General features: G+C 47.7%; 1 protein-coding gene across 2 annotated transcripts in view; it reads right to left on the bottom strand.

Annotated features, from left to right (window-relative positions):
* Positions 1-17,397, bottom strand: part of TASOR2 (transcription activation suppressor family member 2) — a 92,106-nt gene that overhangs the window by 57,694 nt on the left and 17,015 nt on the right. For both annotated transcript variants that reach the window (XM_074976148.1, XM_074976138.1), the window contains exons 2-6: positions 14,284-14,429; positions 5,362-5,457; positions 4,510-4,582; positions 1,299-1,390; positions 19-156 (exon numbers count right to left, since the gene is read on the bottom strand). In XM_074976148.1, coding sequence (XP_074832249.1) covers positions 19-156; positions 1,299-1,390; positions 4,510-4,582; positions 5,362-5,457; positions 14,284-14,429 — 545 coding nt within the window. The remainder of the gene's footprint in view (positions 1-18; positions 157-1,298; positions 1,391-4,509; positions 4,583-5,361; positions 5,458-14,283; positions 14,430-17,397) is intronic.

The following is a 17,397-nucleotide window of genomic DNA, read 5'->3' on the forward strand; positions in this document are numbered from 1 at the left end:
GGTTGCCAGCCACTGTACCTGAGTCAATTCGAAGGCCCGAAAATGACTTGTCTCCAAGGAAACATTATTGATATTCGCAGAGACGTGGCAGTCATAGCCAGGGGTGGGACAGGTGTAATTCGCCGTGTAATTCTCTGGCACCAATTTGACCTTTCCCTGCGATCAACACATTTCCAAAAAAACAGAACACTGATAAAAACACTTTCAACAGCAGCAAACCGCCTGTGAGGTTACCAATGCCACCCAGCCCAGCATGTCAAAGCTCTCTATAAAAGGGGTTGCTCACACATCCGCCCCAACTCCCGAATAGAGAGCCCTAATGAGGAAAACAAGGTTGATTTCCACACCAGGATCCCTCCCACTCTGATTGGCCAGAATTCCAGCCAATCAGAGCAGCGGGGGGGTGGGGGGGAGAGAATCCCAGCCAATCAGCAGCGGCAGGAGAAAAAGCTCCCTGGTGAGGCTTTCTCCCGCTGTGTTGTTTTGCAGAGGTGATCATGGGGAGGAGTATAGTGGAGAACCACAACCAGAGTACTGATGGGAGAGAGCCTGGCCCAACATGGGGTGGGAACTAGGAGCCTTGGGAGTGGTGAGGAGCTTGGAGATGGCTTTCTAACCCAACATCTCATTTCCAACTCCGCCATGTCTCCCGCTGCTCTGCCACTTATGCCCGACCCACTGCTTCCACCGTTCCCTGCTAGCAGGAGGGCTCAGAGCATCATCTGCAAACCTACAGAGAACAGAGGCAAGAGAGGGTGCCTGAAATCCAGCACCAAAGTAGTGCCCCATGGCCAGGAGGACGACCCTGGCAATGGCTGGCCTGCAGCCCCGCCTGACATGTGACACTGTAAGAGGGCTGCAAGCCTGCAGGACCTGGCTGTCTGATGTACAAGCGCCAGAGCCTTATTGCACGGCAGCGCTGATATTTTGCCTTCAGATACAAGTACACGGACAGCCCCAACCAGTTTCCACAGGAGCCCCGTCTTTGCACTCAAGAGCTGAATGTGTCATTTAACTCAAGCAGAACAAACCCCAAAAGCCTTCCTCAGACAAAGCTCTCTGGAACATCCATGCTGCTGGGGTCACGCCAACGTAACCTCATGCTTCACAGCGCCTCATGCCCCTCATCAGCATGTACTGAACAGCCTGGGTTCTACCACCAGAGTGCTGATTTTAGGTCGTATCAATATTAGGGCAACACACATTTTTATTCTGCCTGCTGCTGCATGGGAGCTTTCATTAACCAGTCTGTGGAAAATTAAAAAAACAAAACAAAAAAAAAACCCACTGAGTTTTACCTTAATTAGTTTAAAAATGACAATACAGCCAGATTTTCCACTGTACCAGGGCCTTGGCTGAAGGTAGTCCGAGTACTTGGAAACATACGCCCCTTAAAAAAATAATATATAAATACATTTAATCTCTTTTTGGAATTCGGGATTATAAATGATGACTAAATATGAAAATCCCAATGAAAATCTTCTCAGTATTAGACTGGATGATTTGTTTTGGAGTAAGATCTTAATTTTGAGCTTAAGCTACCTGAAAGTGTCCTGTCGTACCCTGAAGAAGGTTCTTAAAGGCCTGACTTGCTCACTGCTCAGGGGTGTTTGTTATTCTATTGTTTGTATGATAGCCAAGCATATCAGAAGCCCACATGATCACTTTAGCCAGGGATAAAGTATGGTGCCCTAGCCTTCAGAACAAGGGCAGGAGATGGATGGCAGGAGATAAATCACTTGATCATTGTCTTCTGTTCTCCTTCTCTGGGGCACCTGGCATTGGCCACCGTCGGCAGATGGGATGCTGGGCTGGATGGACCTTTGGTCTGACCCAGTATGGCCATTCTTATGTTCTTTATTCCCCTCAAGCCTCACAGGAGAATTTCCCAGTCAGAGCTGTGTATATACACATTTCAAAGTTAGAATTAAGGGATCTGGATTTGTTTCAGATTGACTGCAGGACCTGTGAGCAGATCTACTGGCTTAATAGGAGCACTTAGGGCATGTGTTTACAGGATCAAGGCCCTTTATGGTGAAAGGCCATAAGGAGCAGTGTTTGCTGGCCTAACGTGCTGGGAACACATGCTGTGCAATTTACGTTAGTAGGATTGCTCAGACCAGATGCACTAGGTGGGGTTTTTGGAGCGGTTATTTTTATTCAGTTTTCACTTGCGTGAACCACAGAGGGATGTCTGTGGTTCAGGCCAGATTAAAACCACTCCTTCTCTGTAACGTCCAGATGCCCCTCACCTTGCAGAGAAAACAAAGCAGAACCATCTTGTAACACAAGGGAGCTTCATGTGGAAGTCAGCAATGGCTACCTGCTTTCTTGGCGGAGAAAATGCAATAGTGCTCACGGCCAAAAACACAGATAGCAACCATTAGTCAGAAACAGTCTCTACCCGTGCACCGCCTGCATTTATCCCTTGATCTTCATATACAAAATGGTGACAAGGGAAGGGAGAGAAATTATGTGTTTGACTTTACATAGGCAGCAACTTTGTGGTAGCTGCTAGCGTACAAAACATCCGAAAGCAATGAAATCACCGCACAGATTGAGTACTTTTGATGGAAGGTGGTAGGGACTAGAATGTTCAACCAAGGAGGAGAAAAAACACTAAGAAATGAAGATATTTCGGCTACTGTCTGTTCTAGCCTTGTTTTCATGTAGCCCTCTCCCCAAAGAAAAACCAAAATGCAAAGCTTAATTCTCAGAAATGCAGCATATGAGTCACTGCCACACTACTCCATTTCCACCTCCGTTTGGGTCCAGAATGGACGACTGCCGAGCAAGGAGGTATAATTAAAGAATATTTCTTTCAGGGGACCCAAAAATCTATTTCAGCTTCCTGGCACCAATGATAAAATTAGTTGGAAACAAAAAGCGTAATGTTAACAAACAAGTCTTCTTAGCTTCACATTTTAAGAGTAAACTTTTCCGGGTGTTTTTTTTATTTTAACTGTGAGATGTAAAACTGCTGTAAAACACGGGTTTACACTTTTGATCAGCTATTCCATTGGGTGTGCAAATCAAGTTATGAATATCAGTGGCCCTCATCATCTAGATTTCCTAGCACTATTTTGCTTTATATTGAACAAAACATGCACCAGGGACAAGGTAGAAGACCCAAGGCATTCAATAGAACAGACACTATTTTTGTCAGGTTTTTTACATGAAAATTCACCCTCAACATTTAATTAAAAAAGAGTGAACATGTACATGGCCTTTTCCTCACCTTCCTGAAACGAATGCAACTTTATGCAATTTATTTAAAAGTTCTCACTGTTATAGTACTCTTCATAATTCAGTGGAATTACATACACGGATGAAGCAATTCTAACCCTCCCCATCCGTTATTGTCTTTTGCAAGGGTGGCACTAAATCTGGGGCCCAATCCTGCAAACATGTCCCTAAACCTAGTGTAGTACCCAGAGGCACTGACACCTCATACTAGAGGGAGTGAAATCTGCTCTACAGCCTTGACTGAGAGCCAGATGGCCTTTAGCTCATGTGGTAGAGGACAGGGCTTTAGCCTCCTATGATCACAGGTTCAATCCATGGTACTGGCAATCCAGGCCTGTCAGTGTTACATTAGCATTTACTGTCATGAGTGGTCCTAATGACTGTTAACGGGATTTCTCAGAATGCTTAACCTTACACCAGTGGTTCCCAACCTGGGGCCCATGAGGGTCTTGAAGGAGGTCCGTGGGGGGGGGAGAAAATAAAAAGATAAATAAAAATGATCACAGAAAATAAGTTTTAAATAAGTTGCAAAGTCACAATTAATTATTATTTTTAAATTAAATAGCTTCCAATAATGTTATTAATTGCTGTCCAAAAAATTGATGTTGTGGTTTCCTTTTTCATTTAATGAAGTGTACGTAAGGGCTAGAACTGGCTTTGATGGGGGTCCACAAATGGTTTGAACACGTGATTGGGGGTCTACACTAGAGGAAAAAGTTGGGAACCGCTGCCCTTTACAGAGTATATTTTGCAGGATCAGGCCCTTAGACCTCTAGGCCAGAGGATGGGTCTTTTCTGTGGTTTGTAAAGCATGCAGCCTTTTTTTTTTTTTTTTTGGCATTATACTATTATTATAAGTCATAGTAAAAATAACGAGAAAAACACAATGGCTCAGGAAGGGGCTCTGGTCAAATAAGACCGTCAATGCAGAGGAAGATGTTTTAAATGTTGGCCTTTTTCCTGCACTGCAATACCTACTGAAAACCCTGCACCGAGGTGGAAACATGGTGAAAAGATCCTCATTTCAGTAGCTGCCCTCAGTGTTAATCCGGAGCTATCTACATTAAAGGAGGAAACCAATACTGCTCAATCCCTACAACAGTAAAATCTAATTTAAAAATTAGAAATAACCAATTATTTGAAAGATGAAAAGGCAACAAAATTAAGTCATAAAAGTTCATTTGTAAGCTTCTTTTCAAGAAACTGCCTGCAGTTGCTTATAAGAAGTTGGATAATTTCCCCTTCTGTATTTAAAAATCTTACCTTTGGCTGGATCACCTAGCGTGGTAAGGGATCTGGTGTTTACACGAAGTCCACTCTGACACACAGCTTTTGCCTTCAAAATAAGTTAAAGTCTTGCTTACTTTAAAGATCAGTTGTTTAGCTACCCAGTTACTACTGTAACAGCAAACTGACTTTCAGCTAATGGATGTATTTAAGTATTGCAAGTCGGTTAATTATATTCACATCCACAAGACACTTATGATTTGAATATAACTAAGAACAGATTGAATGTTCATTGGTGTCAGTGGAAAAATGCAACAGCTGTCTCCCAAAATGCTGAAAGCTATTTACCAGGTCTGTCTACAACAGTTAATTAATATTTCCCACATTTTATAGTCATACAGTGTAAGAGTGTTGGAAGTTTTTTAGAAAATTCCACCCCCTCAGAAGTCTTAGCAGACATTACTTCCACAACCCACAGAGGACCTTCCAAAGGATGCCTGCCAACTCCTGACTTCTGTCATTGGGGTTCTTTCTCATTCTCAAAGGAGCTGAGGTGTTTTTCTCATGTCTGCGCTAGATCGCGAATTCACTGGGGGAAGAGACAATGTCTTTCCCTCTGTTTGCACAGTCCAACAGCTCTCAAACAATAATAATTGTTTGTTTTTAAAAACATGAGTCACTGTCACATCCTTTTTAATTGGCTACATTCTCCTGCGGGTTATTTATAGCCTGATGATCACAAGGAAGAGGGAGTGCGGATTACAAAGAGAAACCGAACAATTCATGAACATTTCTGACGGACTTCCTTGGGTGGAGCCTCATTAAAAGTGAAAGTACTCAAAAACGCAGCATCTGTCCACATGCTGTTGAACAACGACCCCACTTTACCTCTCTTTCATTATCGAACAGAAGAAATGCATAGGCCTCTTCCAGTTCCTCCTTAGTGTAGCCACTGGCTTCCTTTTCCTGGATAAAAGCTTTATACTGCAGAAGACACACAAAAGCTGATTCTTTTACACATTCTCAGAATTAGACCCGTATTAATGTTATGACATAGGAAATAGCCAGAATTTACGTAGTACATTTCGTTTAAAGATCTTACAGTTAGGTACAAGCATTAACTAACTAAACTCCTTTTGGTTAATATCAAAAACATTTAAGGCCATGCAGTCTTGAAAGTATCCCTACTTAATATTAGTAATTATATTCAGAAATCTAAATATGGTAGTTAATAATTAGTTCCTCTGTTATTTATGGGGTAAGACCTGAGTTTAGGGTTCTGTGACTTCTCTACAAATCTTAGAGACATTACTAACCACCACAGCAAAATAAGGAGACATCTGCCTGCACCGTTTAGATACTAGTAAGATGAACAAATGTGGCTGCAGGGGAAAAACAGATCATGAAACACCTAAAAAGTGTTTCAACACAAGTATTTATAGACTCATAAACTACATCTACACTACTGCACAATTCCAAAAGAAGATCTTCCAGAAGACATACTAAGGCAGACAGTCTTTTGAAAGAGCGCATCAAGGCTCAAAAAGCAGACCAATTTTTCAATCTGCTCTTTTGAAAGACAGCAGCCACACAGCCCTGGCCGCTCTTTCAAAATAACGGAGCAGGAAATGCCATGGACAGGGTTGCATGGCCACCAAGCCATTCTGGGGACCCGGCCTGTTATTCCCTTAAAGTGCCCCTCCTAAACATGCTGCTGAGCCCGCCAAGCTGTTTGCAGCAGAGCTGAGCTAGTGCAGGGACCAGACGGACATTCCATAGCCCCATGGATTCCCAGCAGCACCCAGACATGTTGAACTTCCCTCCACCTCCTCCAGTGGGCAAAGCCCCTGCCGGGGCCATAGAGCTCCCTCCCCCCGCATGCCCAGGCAACTCTGGACCCATCCTGGCACCTCGTACTGGTGGAACCGGCTCGTGATGGGGGAGTGGGACGATGCCAGATGCCTGCAGAACTTCAGGATGAGCAAACAGACCTTCCTGGAGGTCTGCACACTGGCTCACCCCTGCCCTCAAACATCAGGACACCAGGATGCAGCCTGCTCTTTCCCTCAAGAAGTTGGCCACCCCCAACAGCTACCGGTCCATGGAGCACCAGTTTGGGGTGAGCAGAGCCACCACTGGGACCGTACTCATGGAGGTAAGACATGTGGAAGTCTGACACCCACCATGGGGAGGGGGCTCCTGGATGGGGGGGACCATCAGCGGCTGGGGCCAGGGTTGTGAGGGGGTGGACAGAGGGGGCTGGGTGGGGCATAGGGCAGGGAGGGAGCATGGGAGGTGGGGGCCAGGCACACCCCATCACACACTCATGAGTGCGCACGCCTTCCATCCCTTGTAGGTCATCCAGGCCACCAACACCATGCTGCTTCAGGAGGGTGGTCCACGTGGGGGATTGGGATGCCACAGCCATGGGATTCGCCACGGTCGTCTTCCCAAACTGCTTCGACACCCTGAACAGGACACACATCCCCATCCGCATCCTGAAACACAGCGCAGACCACAACGTAAACCGAAAAGACCACCACTCAGTAGTGCTCCAGGGCCTGGTGGACGCCAAAGAACAGTTCATGGACATACACGTAGGCTGGTCAGGCCGGGCCCGTGATGTGCACGTGTTCCAGAACTTCGGCCTCTGCCAGCGCACAAAGGCAGGGATCTTCATCTCCCAGCAGGCGTTCCCGGTTGGGGCCATCACCGTGCCTCCGTGCATAGTGGCGGACGCTGCCTACCTCCTGCAGCCCTGGCTAGCGTCGTCCTACACTAGCCACAATGCAGTGGACCACAGATTCGGGCACCTGAAGGGCCGTTTCAGGTGCCTTCTAATGTGCCTGGAGGTTGGCCTACAGAATGCCCCCAGGTGGTGGGTGCTTGCTGTGCCTTCCACAACGCTGTGGAGAGTAAGGATGAGGCATTCATCCGGGGTGGGTGGCCAAGCCTGGGTCCTGGCTATGAACAGCCAGCCGCTGCCCCGAGTTGCCAGGCCCACCGGGACAGAATACACATTAGGGACGCCCACCACAAAAGCGGGGAGCTTCTCCCAGCCACTCTATGCAGGCCCCACCATACAGCCACACCTCACCATCCCCCCACCATGAACACAGGAATGATGGAACAATAAACAGTTTAATTAAATGAAAGAACATTGTAAGAAATACAATGTGTGAGCAGCTATGTACACTGGGGTACAGGGGCTAACTATATACATTGGGAGGCTGTGGAAGGGGGGCACCTCAACTTGCAGGGCAAGGGAGGGCACCTCAACCTGGGTGGAACTGGTGGGGGAGGGCACTGATCTGCAGTGGGGCTGGAGGGCTGCGCACCCTGTCGGCTCCAGGATCCCCTCCCACCCCGGGTTTGGAGTTCCCAGCAGGGCTGGGATGGGGGCAGGAAGCAGGGGGATCTAGGCCCATGAGAGTGCTTCCATGGGCTCAGGCTTGGTGGGGAGAAAAGGAGCAGTAGGTGGGCAGCGCAGGGGGTGGGGGGAGTTGGGCCAGGTGCTCCTTCAGGAGAACGTCGTATACTGCAGGTTCCCCTTAGTTGCACCCAGGTATTCCACTAAAACACCAGGCCTGGCTCCCCGACCCAGAGCCTCCACTCGGCCACCTCCGTCTGGTAGTAGGTGGTGGCGGTGTAGAAACTGTCGTCTGCTGCATGCCTCTGGGTCCTCCAGACACAGGTCCCTCATGTTGCTGATGGCGGGGGGGGCTGCCCCAGTTCTCTCCTCTGCCTCCGGTGGGGTGTCCAGCTCCAGGGAGCCCTCTGATGGCTCAGCTGTGCGGATGGAAGGGGAGAGACGGATGGCACATCGGTCCTGCACCGCTCTACCGAGGGCCGTGACTGCCACCCCCGTCAGCAGTGGCCCTCGGCCTCCCTGTCCAATGGAACATCAGCCATGGGGACTTGTGGGCCCTGAGGGGGTCCCTGCCCATGTGGGGCATGTCCTGGGCATGGTCCAGCCCCACCCACCCCCTCCCTGCGCTTGCGGTGCTGTCCACAGTAGCAGCTGCTGAGTGTCACCAGCTGCCATTACAGCGTGCCAGGTGCCGTGGCTCTCCAAGGTGTGTCCGGACTGGGTTCGACGGCCATGTGGCTGGCCTGCTGCCAACTGTGGAGGAGGCAGGTATCACCTCCCCACACCCCAAGAAGTGCACCCGGCTGGGTACTTACCAGAGAGTCCCTTGCCGAGGTCCGGCAACGCCAGGCTGGCTGTCGCCTGACTAGACAACCATGACATCAGGTCAATCACTATGTCCCCATTTCTGGACTCCTCAGAGGGCGGCTCTGGCTTGGTGCCCAGCAGGGTGGTGGCTCTAGGGTCCTGGCTCTGCCTCCGTCTCTGCCTCCAGGTGCAGCTTATCTGCCTAGGTGTCTAGGGGTGTGGGTCGTGGGGAGGTGTCCCGGGGCCCAAGGCAGCTCTGAAGCTCCCAGTAATAGGGGCAGGTGGCAAGTCCTGCCCTTGACCAGGTGGCCGTGCCCCGGGCCTGGGCCTGCCCCTGCTAGAGTTCCTTTGCTTTTGACTGCACTTGGTCCTGTGTGCAGCAAGGTTTCCTTGGGCAGCAGCAAGACAGACGAAGGAAGGCGCATTCCAATTCTTCCTGGCAGCCTCCTGGAGGACCTCCTTGTCCCGCCACAGGCTGAAGAGGTCCCAGAGCTCCAGCGCTGTCCATGAGGGGGCTGTTTTTTTGGCAGATAGGCAGGCTCCTGTGAGCCTTCTGAGGGCTCTGGGCAGGACCCCCTGGGGCTTACTTGGGGGCTGGCTGGTGGCCATGGCAGTTGCCTTGGGTGGGGCGTAGGGCATGCATCAGGAAGCTCTTGCCTTTGTTGCCAGCATGCTCTCAGCTTCCTGCCACGAGGTTTCTGGGTCCCCGGGTCTTTAAATGCAGCCAGACACAAGGCGCACACAGCTCGGCTAGTGCTAGCCAGGGCGTCTCCGCACGCCAGTTGGCTGGCGACACGGAGGATCCCTCTTTTGGAAGAACGGCCCATGGAGCATCTACACAAATTTTCTTTCGAAAGATTCCTTCGGCAGAGAGAGTTCTTCCTGATCCAGACCTGGACAAGCACTTCTGAAAGGAATGCCGCGTTCTTTCCATTTACTTTCCAAAGAACGCATTGGGTGCATAGACGCCATGCCGGCTCTGTTGAAAGAGCCCCAGCTTTCAATTTATCTTTCAAAAGACCTTGCTAGTTTAGACGTGGCTATTGACATTAAGGCCAGATGGGACCACTATGATTATCTAGTCCAGGGGGCTGCAATCTGAGGCTCGTTAAGGACTGCTTTGTGACTCCCAATGCTACAACTACAAAGTAACCACAATGAAAAAAAACACAAAAACCTGCTGATTATTTAAATAAATGGTGAAAGCCTAAAAGCCCGACACTCAACAACCCATAACTCAATAGCAAACGATGTGATCTCAAAGTGCGGAATAACTCCCCCTTTAATATGTGCAGTGCATTGGGGGATATTATATTGTATGTGTGTTTTGACCATGTTGCTAATAAAGTCTTCATTTGGAAAAGGAAAAGGAAGCTTGCGGCATTCCTGCTGGGAAGGGCAACACGCATTTTAAGAAAGAAAACTGAAATTAAATGTGAAGCAAAATTGGCATCATTAAAGTGGGTTTGGGAGTGAAAGTCAGGAAGGCAGTGGTACAAACAAACAAACTCGTAAAGTGTGAAGAAATAGAATATGTAAAAAGTTTGCGAACATCCTGCTGTAAACATATATCACATTACAAATCATTGTGTGCGTGCTGTTCTTAAAATAGGGGTATCAAAAAGTGTGGTTTGACGTTATTTATTAAGGCCATCTCATATTTACAGGCGCTGCAGCTCTTGAATTTTTAAGTTTTTACCAAATTTGGAAAAAAAAAAAAAAATTGCTCCTCTCACTATTTTGGTTGCTGCCCCCATTCTAGTAGGACTTCGTGTACATTGCAGGCCAGAGAACCTCATCCAGCCACTTCTGGAACAGACCCATAACTAGGGTCCTACCAACTACACCTTCCCCACGAAATCTCAAGTCTCCTTGCTCCTAGGAGAGCCCCATCAAGGGGGGCTTCCGACCGCCACCTGAGAAGAGGAAGGACAGGACTTGTCCCTGTGATGAAGTGGGGCACGTGAGGATTTTAGTCCCCTGGTTGGGTTGCACACGTTTCCTACTGCCCTGTAGCAACCCAAGGTGGTTGCCTCAGTTTCCCTGGGTACAGCATCAGTGCATAGGGTGATGGGAGTTTCGGTGCGATGACTTCTCACGCTTAGGCAATGGTTTCCATGGCCTTTGTAACCTAGGTAACCAGGTGACACCTTTCTTCCCAGGAAACAGGACAATGGGAGGAGCAGCCTGGCTGGTTTGAATCAGCTGTGGAGTGGGGCATTCGCATCTGGCTGGGGAGGGAGGAAGGACAGCCAGGGCCCCAGTTTGGGGACCCCCTCTGGGCCCCCTCTCCCTGAGATAGATGGTATTGATGACTTCTACCTCCTGTGTTGACAAGTCTGATTCACACTGTGTCCCTGTCGCCTCATAACCCTTCTGGTCTCCACACTGAACAAGAGTCACATCTGACTGCAGATGGGGTGCAGGGCCTGGGGATCCCCTACGCTCAACAACTTCCTCTGCAAACGGCTCTGGTGATGGGAAGCGGGGGGACCAGACGAGACCCACCTCCACGTGTTGGAACCTCCTGCAGTTGCAGGGAAGTCTGTGTTTACTGCCTTCAGACTCCAGCTCTGAGGGAAGCGCAGAAGTTAGTGCAGCTACCCCATAACCTCCCCACAGGGCTGTGACACCCCTCCCCATCTCCTTTTGCTTTGGGGCCCGATGGTTACAGGGTGAAATTTCGGTTTTAAAACACCTGAAATCTTTAAATTTATCAATTTTTAAATCTTATGCCTGAGAAATTGACAACGGTGGACCACGACTTTGGCAGGGCACTACCCATCTCCTCCGTCTGGGTTACTGATGTTCTCAAGTCATGATTTAAAGACCAAGCTACAGAGAATACACTGTTTACACTATTTTAAGCTGGCAAGTTACCCATGCGCTGTGCTGCAGAGAAAGGCAAAAAGCTTGCTGGATTTCAGCCAGGCCGACCCAGAGGAGAATTCCATCCTGACCCCAAATATGACAATCAGCTAGACCCACCCGCAGCATATTTGCAGGTTTTTCTCATCTCCCCGCACAGTCTGTTAATTGCTGCAGACCATTTTTGGGAGGAAAATTGCAGCGGTACATTTTTAACCTTTGTAGCTTCCATGTGAGGTAGGCACGTGCTCTGCCCATTTCACGGAAGGCAAATCCGAGGCATGGTGACACTGAAGTATAACCTAGGAATCTGGGCTTCCACGCTTCGGCTCTAAACACAGTTTCACTCTAAGGCATAACATACGTTTAACGTGCTGAACGAATTCACCCTCACCTGCTGAAGTTAACACGGAGTTCTTCATTCCAGCCCCTTTTACACAAATGAGCTGAAGGCTCTGAATCAGGTATTAAAGTTTCTTTCGTGACTTGCTATCTGGACATGCAATCATGACGAACCCTGTTGATGTTCCAGACTTACAGAACTTTTAAAAGGTGAAACGAGGAGACAGTGGCTTTGGCAGACAACAGTGGCTGTGCCTATGTAACCTGTGGGGTATGGACTACTTACACAGAGAAAGAATGTGTCTCCTCTACAGCCTTAGTTGGGAGGCAGCTGGCTTTTAGTCCAAACTGTTGAGGTTCCTGTCCTAAACTCCAGAGGTCCCAGGCTCGAGTCTGCCCATGGGCAGTTACACCCAGACTAGTAATCTTCTCAAAATTACCCACTACTGCACTACCACTGGTGGTATCAATAGCAGCAGGCAAAGAACAGTTGTTTTTACCATTGTGCCATCTGGTTATTATACTTGGAAAAGGCTTCGGAGACAGGATAGTTAAAATGCTGGCATCTAGTCTACACAGCACCTCTATAATCAGAGAACAAGAAAAGCTGCATTGCATCTGATTACATCTGGAAGGACTTACGAGCATGACATATGAGCTAACTTTTCATTTGACAGAGGGATTGGATGGAAATTTTCTTAGCGGCCCAGCAGAAAGCAAGGTAGTGTATTTGTCAAACCTTGCGAAAACCCTGATCCAGACCCACAAAGGGGCTTCCTTAGCAATGCAATCCACTGTTCCTAATGGCCAAATGCAATTATGGGTCTTTATATTTTTATTTTTTTTTAAAACAGCCAAATTTACTTTATGCAGGTTTCTTTTTTCCAGTGTTTTAGCACCTGTATAACTCCAGCCCAGATGCTGGAGTAACTAAGCTCCATGCAAATGAAAATGGCAAAAACAGAGCCTATGCGAGCAGGTAGAAAGCTAATTTTTTCCTACTGATTTATGAAATCTCCTTAAAACTGTGAGAGGAGAGAAAATACCGCAGATGAGATTGCAAGTCAGAAAAGGAGCAGCCTGCATATCATGCTTTCACACCAGCATTTAAGAGGGTATTCAGTTTGATTTGATTTTAAAACAAAGCGGGATGCGTGCTCATTATCGTTAAATAGCAAATGAACTAATTGCTAGTTTAGTGCTCTGTGACTAGGATCTCCAGGCTACCATAATAGAAATAATAATATTAATCAAGAAAGACGCTGTTAGGTTGATTCAAGCATTCAACTGCCATACTAGCTGCACCTACGCAGTGGGGTGAGGTGGAAAACCCCTCCCTTTGCTATAGGAAATGCCTACGTTTTACAGCATAGCTGTTCCACTGTACTGCGGTGTGACAGAGTAAGAACAGCTGATCTGGCAAAGGTCCCTAGGTGGGTCCAACTGAGCAGGTAATTGGCTAAGGAGTGGCTGATAAATCAGCACATCAGCTGCGGACAGTTGAAAGAGGGAAGAGGATGGAGCAGGGAGGGGAAGACAGGAAGGAAAGAGGCCAGGCCAGAGTGAGAGCTCTCCCCTCGCCTAGAGGGAAGACAAAAGATGTATGTGGATGGGGGGGACAAGGACTTCTCTGCTGCAGTGTAAACAAAGCACCTGGCGTTGAACTCTCCTCTGGCGTGCCCCAGGGCTTCTGCCGAGAGGAACCCAGGGTGAGGTGGGAACTCTGTGACATGTCAACACCGATTATGATTTCAGCTCTATTTTTAGTTAGCTACAACAGAACCACTTGGTTTGTGAGGGCTGGGGAAGGAAAAGCATCCTCTGCCATCTTCCAAGAATATAGCCATGAGCACGACACAAAGGGAAGACGGCACGAGAAAGCCCTTGTTAAATAAATCTTTTTAAATGGTGTCAGCCCTTCAGGAGAAAGGGTGTGACCAGGTTCAAACCTGTATGTACATGTTTGTAGGAGTTAAGGGACCAGCGGTTGGAGCTATCCTGGTCTCTCCTGGCAGGGAGACTTCTCAGATGTCGTCGGCCAGTGGCAGAATAAAAGGAGAGCCATCCTGATTTACCTCGCGGTCCACACCAAAAGCCCTAGCATAAGCAGCAAGCATTACATTAGCATTTCATCCAGTCCTGATGACAGGGCCCCCCGTGACTTGTAGCAGCTGCAGGTTTTGCAGATTTTATTAGTCAAAGGAGGGAGCAGGGTGGGGAGCAGCAGAGACAAGGAAGAAAATGCTCTGTTCGTTCACGAACTGTAAATTTGGCATAGGTCACAAGGAGATCTCTGGAAAGTAAAGAATCAAACATCTGCCACATCTGGCAAGCTAAACAAACAATAGAATACAGTGGAACCCCAGAAGGAATTCCATCCTCTGCAAAACCTTTCAGCTCAACCCCCTGCCTACGAAACCTACCTCGTTTAAAAAGACGTCATTGTTCACCAAAGTCACTTGATCATACCGAAAGCCATCTCGAGATGTGGAATCCAGATACGAGTTATGCAGCACCGAAACTGCTGCCTGGTAAAGGGAGCTGGAATCCGCTGGCACTTGGTGAAAAGCTGCAAGTAGAACAATAAAGAAGTGAAACTATTCAGGAAGACAGCATGTGTACAGAGACCACCACAAAGGTCTCTTCTGATTTTGGTAGCAACTGAGCAAAAATAATGCCCTAAATTGCTAACTTTCTGGGTAATTCCATAAACCCTGACATTAAATTACAATCAAACAAGGAATATAAAATTGAAGGCCTGGAAGAGAGGTCACCTCGTTTTCCTGGTGCATACAACTCAGTGTAGTATTTGCTGTAAGTCACTCTCCCTGTAGTTTCAATTTAACTGGTAAGTCTGTGGGCAGCAACTACCCTCTAATGCCGACAATGCTATACAGCTGCTGATTAAATTACTATCAAACAGCATTCCCTGCAAGCTGAGCACTTGCCCAGGAGAGATTCAGGTGCCACCCAGCTGATTAGCAGAGCGCCCACAGCTGGCAGCATGCTTGTCTACTGGTGGTGCACATCACCTTATGCCTTGGTGCACATGACAAAATTTATTCCACGCATGGACAGGTGGAATATAGAGGGAGCACTGTTCTCAACCCTCCCTAAGGAGACATGAAGCTGAAGAAGCCCTATTTTATTTTGACCAGGAACATTTTTCCAATCCCTTTTCACAGACCTGTTTTATTTTGTGTTAGTTTTTTGCAACTGATACAAATGCAAAACCAAAGAGAATAATATTTGCATAATGGGGACAAATGAGACCGTATAGCAAATTATATTTGTGATTCCTAACATGGTCAGGTTTCATCTGAATATTATAAATAGCATCTTGGGTCTGTTACCCTCTGCTAAGCAGGAGCTGATCTTGAGACCTTGAGGGATGGCTGTGTGTTGAAGGAAAAAATGATGCGGAGTCAGGGTATTTCACTACACACACCAGTCACTGAACAAAAGTCACAAACCCTGAGCAGGGAATCCCAATCCCTCTTTAAAAACATTCTCTGGCCAAACACTAATGCCCTCTCCCAGGAACAACAAGAAGTCCTGTGGCACCTTGTAGACTAACAGATATTTTGGAGCTTAAGCTTTCATGGGCAAAGACCCGCTTCATCAGATGTGTGAGTGGGGTGTTTCAGAGGAGTATTTAAAGAGTGGGGTCCCAGTGAAAGGGAAGGCCAGAGCTGACAAGGTCTATCCAGTCAGGGTGGAAACGGCCCATCATCAACCCAGGATTAAACAGAGACTGGGAGTGGCTGGCCCCTTACAAAAACAGTTTCTCTGCACTGGAAGTTCACACCTCCACATTACAACCAGACAATGGGCCACATCCCCTCTGACTGATCTGACCTGTTTTCTTCTTCTCCCTAGATGTATACTACTGATAATGGGCCATTTCCGCGGTAGCCATGTTAGTCTGTATCTTCGAGAACAATGAGAAGTCTTGTGGCACCTTATAGACTAACAGCTATTTTGGAGCATAAGCTTTTGTGGGCAAAGACCCGCTTCATCATGCATCTGATGAAGCGGGTCTTTGCCCATGAAAGCTTATGCTCCAAATTAGCTGTTAGCCTATAAGGTGCCACAGGACTTCTTGTTGTTCTCAAAGATACAGACTAACACGGCTCCCTCTCCGATACTCTCCCAGGAAACAACTCTGAAGCAGTGAGAATTAACTCTAGTTAGGGAAAACAGATTGGGCCATTCTGTTAAAGACCTGAGAATCTCTGTTCTGCATCACAGAGAATTTAACAACAGATTATACCATGAGGCTTCTGAGTTAGAGTACATATTCAAATTCAACACACTAACACAGGGTATGAACAGAGACAACTACATCATGCATTACAAAGACTGCTTCCCTTTCTTTGGTGCTCATAATTATCTCAGACAGGACAAGTAACACCCCCCTACTTCTCACGCCCTTCCTTCTATCCTATTTGATTTTACAGTTTTTATTGCAATGTCTTTCTTTTTGGTCCTCTGTACTTATTTAAGTCAGTCTGTATCGGAAATGAAATTGATCTGAAGAAGTGGGCCTGTCCCACAAAAGCTCACCACCGAACAAATCAGTTTGGCTGTGTCTACACTAGCCCAAAACTTCGAAATGGCCACGCAAATACATGAAATACATATTCAACGCCTCATTAGAATGCCGGCAGCCACGGCACTTTGAAATTGATGCGGCTCGCAGCCGTGCAGCTTGTCCAGATGGGTCCTTTTCAAAAAGGACCCCAGCAACTTCGAAATCCCCTTATTCCTAACAGCAGATAGAATCACAGAATCATAGAACAATAGAGCTGGAAGAGACCTAAAAAAGCCATTGAGTCCAGCCCCCTGCTCTAAGCAGGACCAAATCCATCAGATCAGCCCCGCCAGAGCTTTGTCAAGGCGAGACTGAAACACCTCCAGAGAGAATGACTAAGGCAGAAAAGCTCACTGTTTACCACAGTCACAAAACTAACATCAATACAGCATTTCTTCAGACTGTACACAGATAACATCCAAAAAAGCACATGCCAAACCCATGAGTAACAGCAGAAACAGGTGATTCATGCCATAACAAATCCAAACTTTACAATCTGTACATAAATATATTCAGCTAAGGGGGAAAACTGTCACCTTAGAGCAACAGTTGTTAAAATTCATTCCTCATTAACAGGAAATCCTGAATTAAGGTGTGATGGAGTGGGGGGTTGCGTGTGAGAGAATCAGGCTGGATGTGTGTGTGACAGGCAGAGCAGCTGTCAGCGGCTAAGGATGACCCCCTGGAGCTGTATCCTAGGCTGGCAGGTAACACCTCTGCCCTGAACAAAGAGCAGGAAGGAGCGGAGCTGGGTTTGAATTGCAGGCGGCAGTTGGAAGCTGGGGGGACAGTGGGAAGGCAGCCAGCCTGGCTGAGGGAGAAGCTGCACCCCAGATGGGCACCCCTTGGGCTCTTCTCCCCAGGATGGGTTGGAATTACTGTCTCTGACTGCTGTACTGACACCTCTGTACTGAGCTGTGCCCTGCCGGCTAATAAACTTCCT

The sequence above is a fragment of the Carettochelys insculpta genome, chromosome 1, assembly GCF_033958435.1.
Source record: "Carettochelys insculpta isolate YL-2023 chromosome 1, ASM3395843v1, whole genome shotgun sequence".
NCBI lineage: Eukaryota > Metazoa > Chordata > Testudines > Carettochelyidae > Carettochelys > Carettochelys insculpta.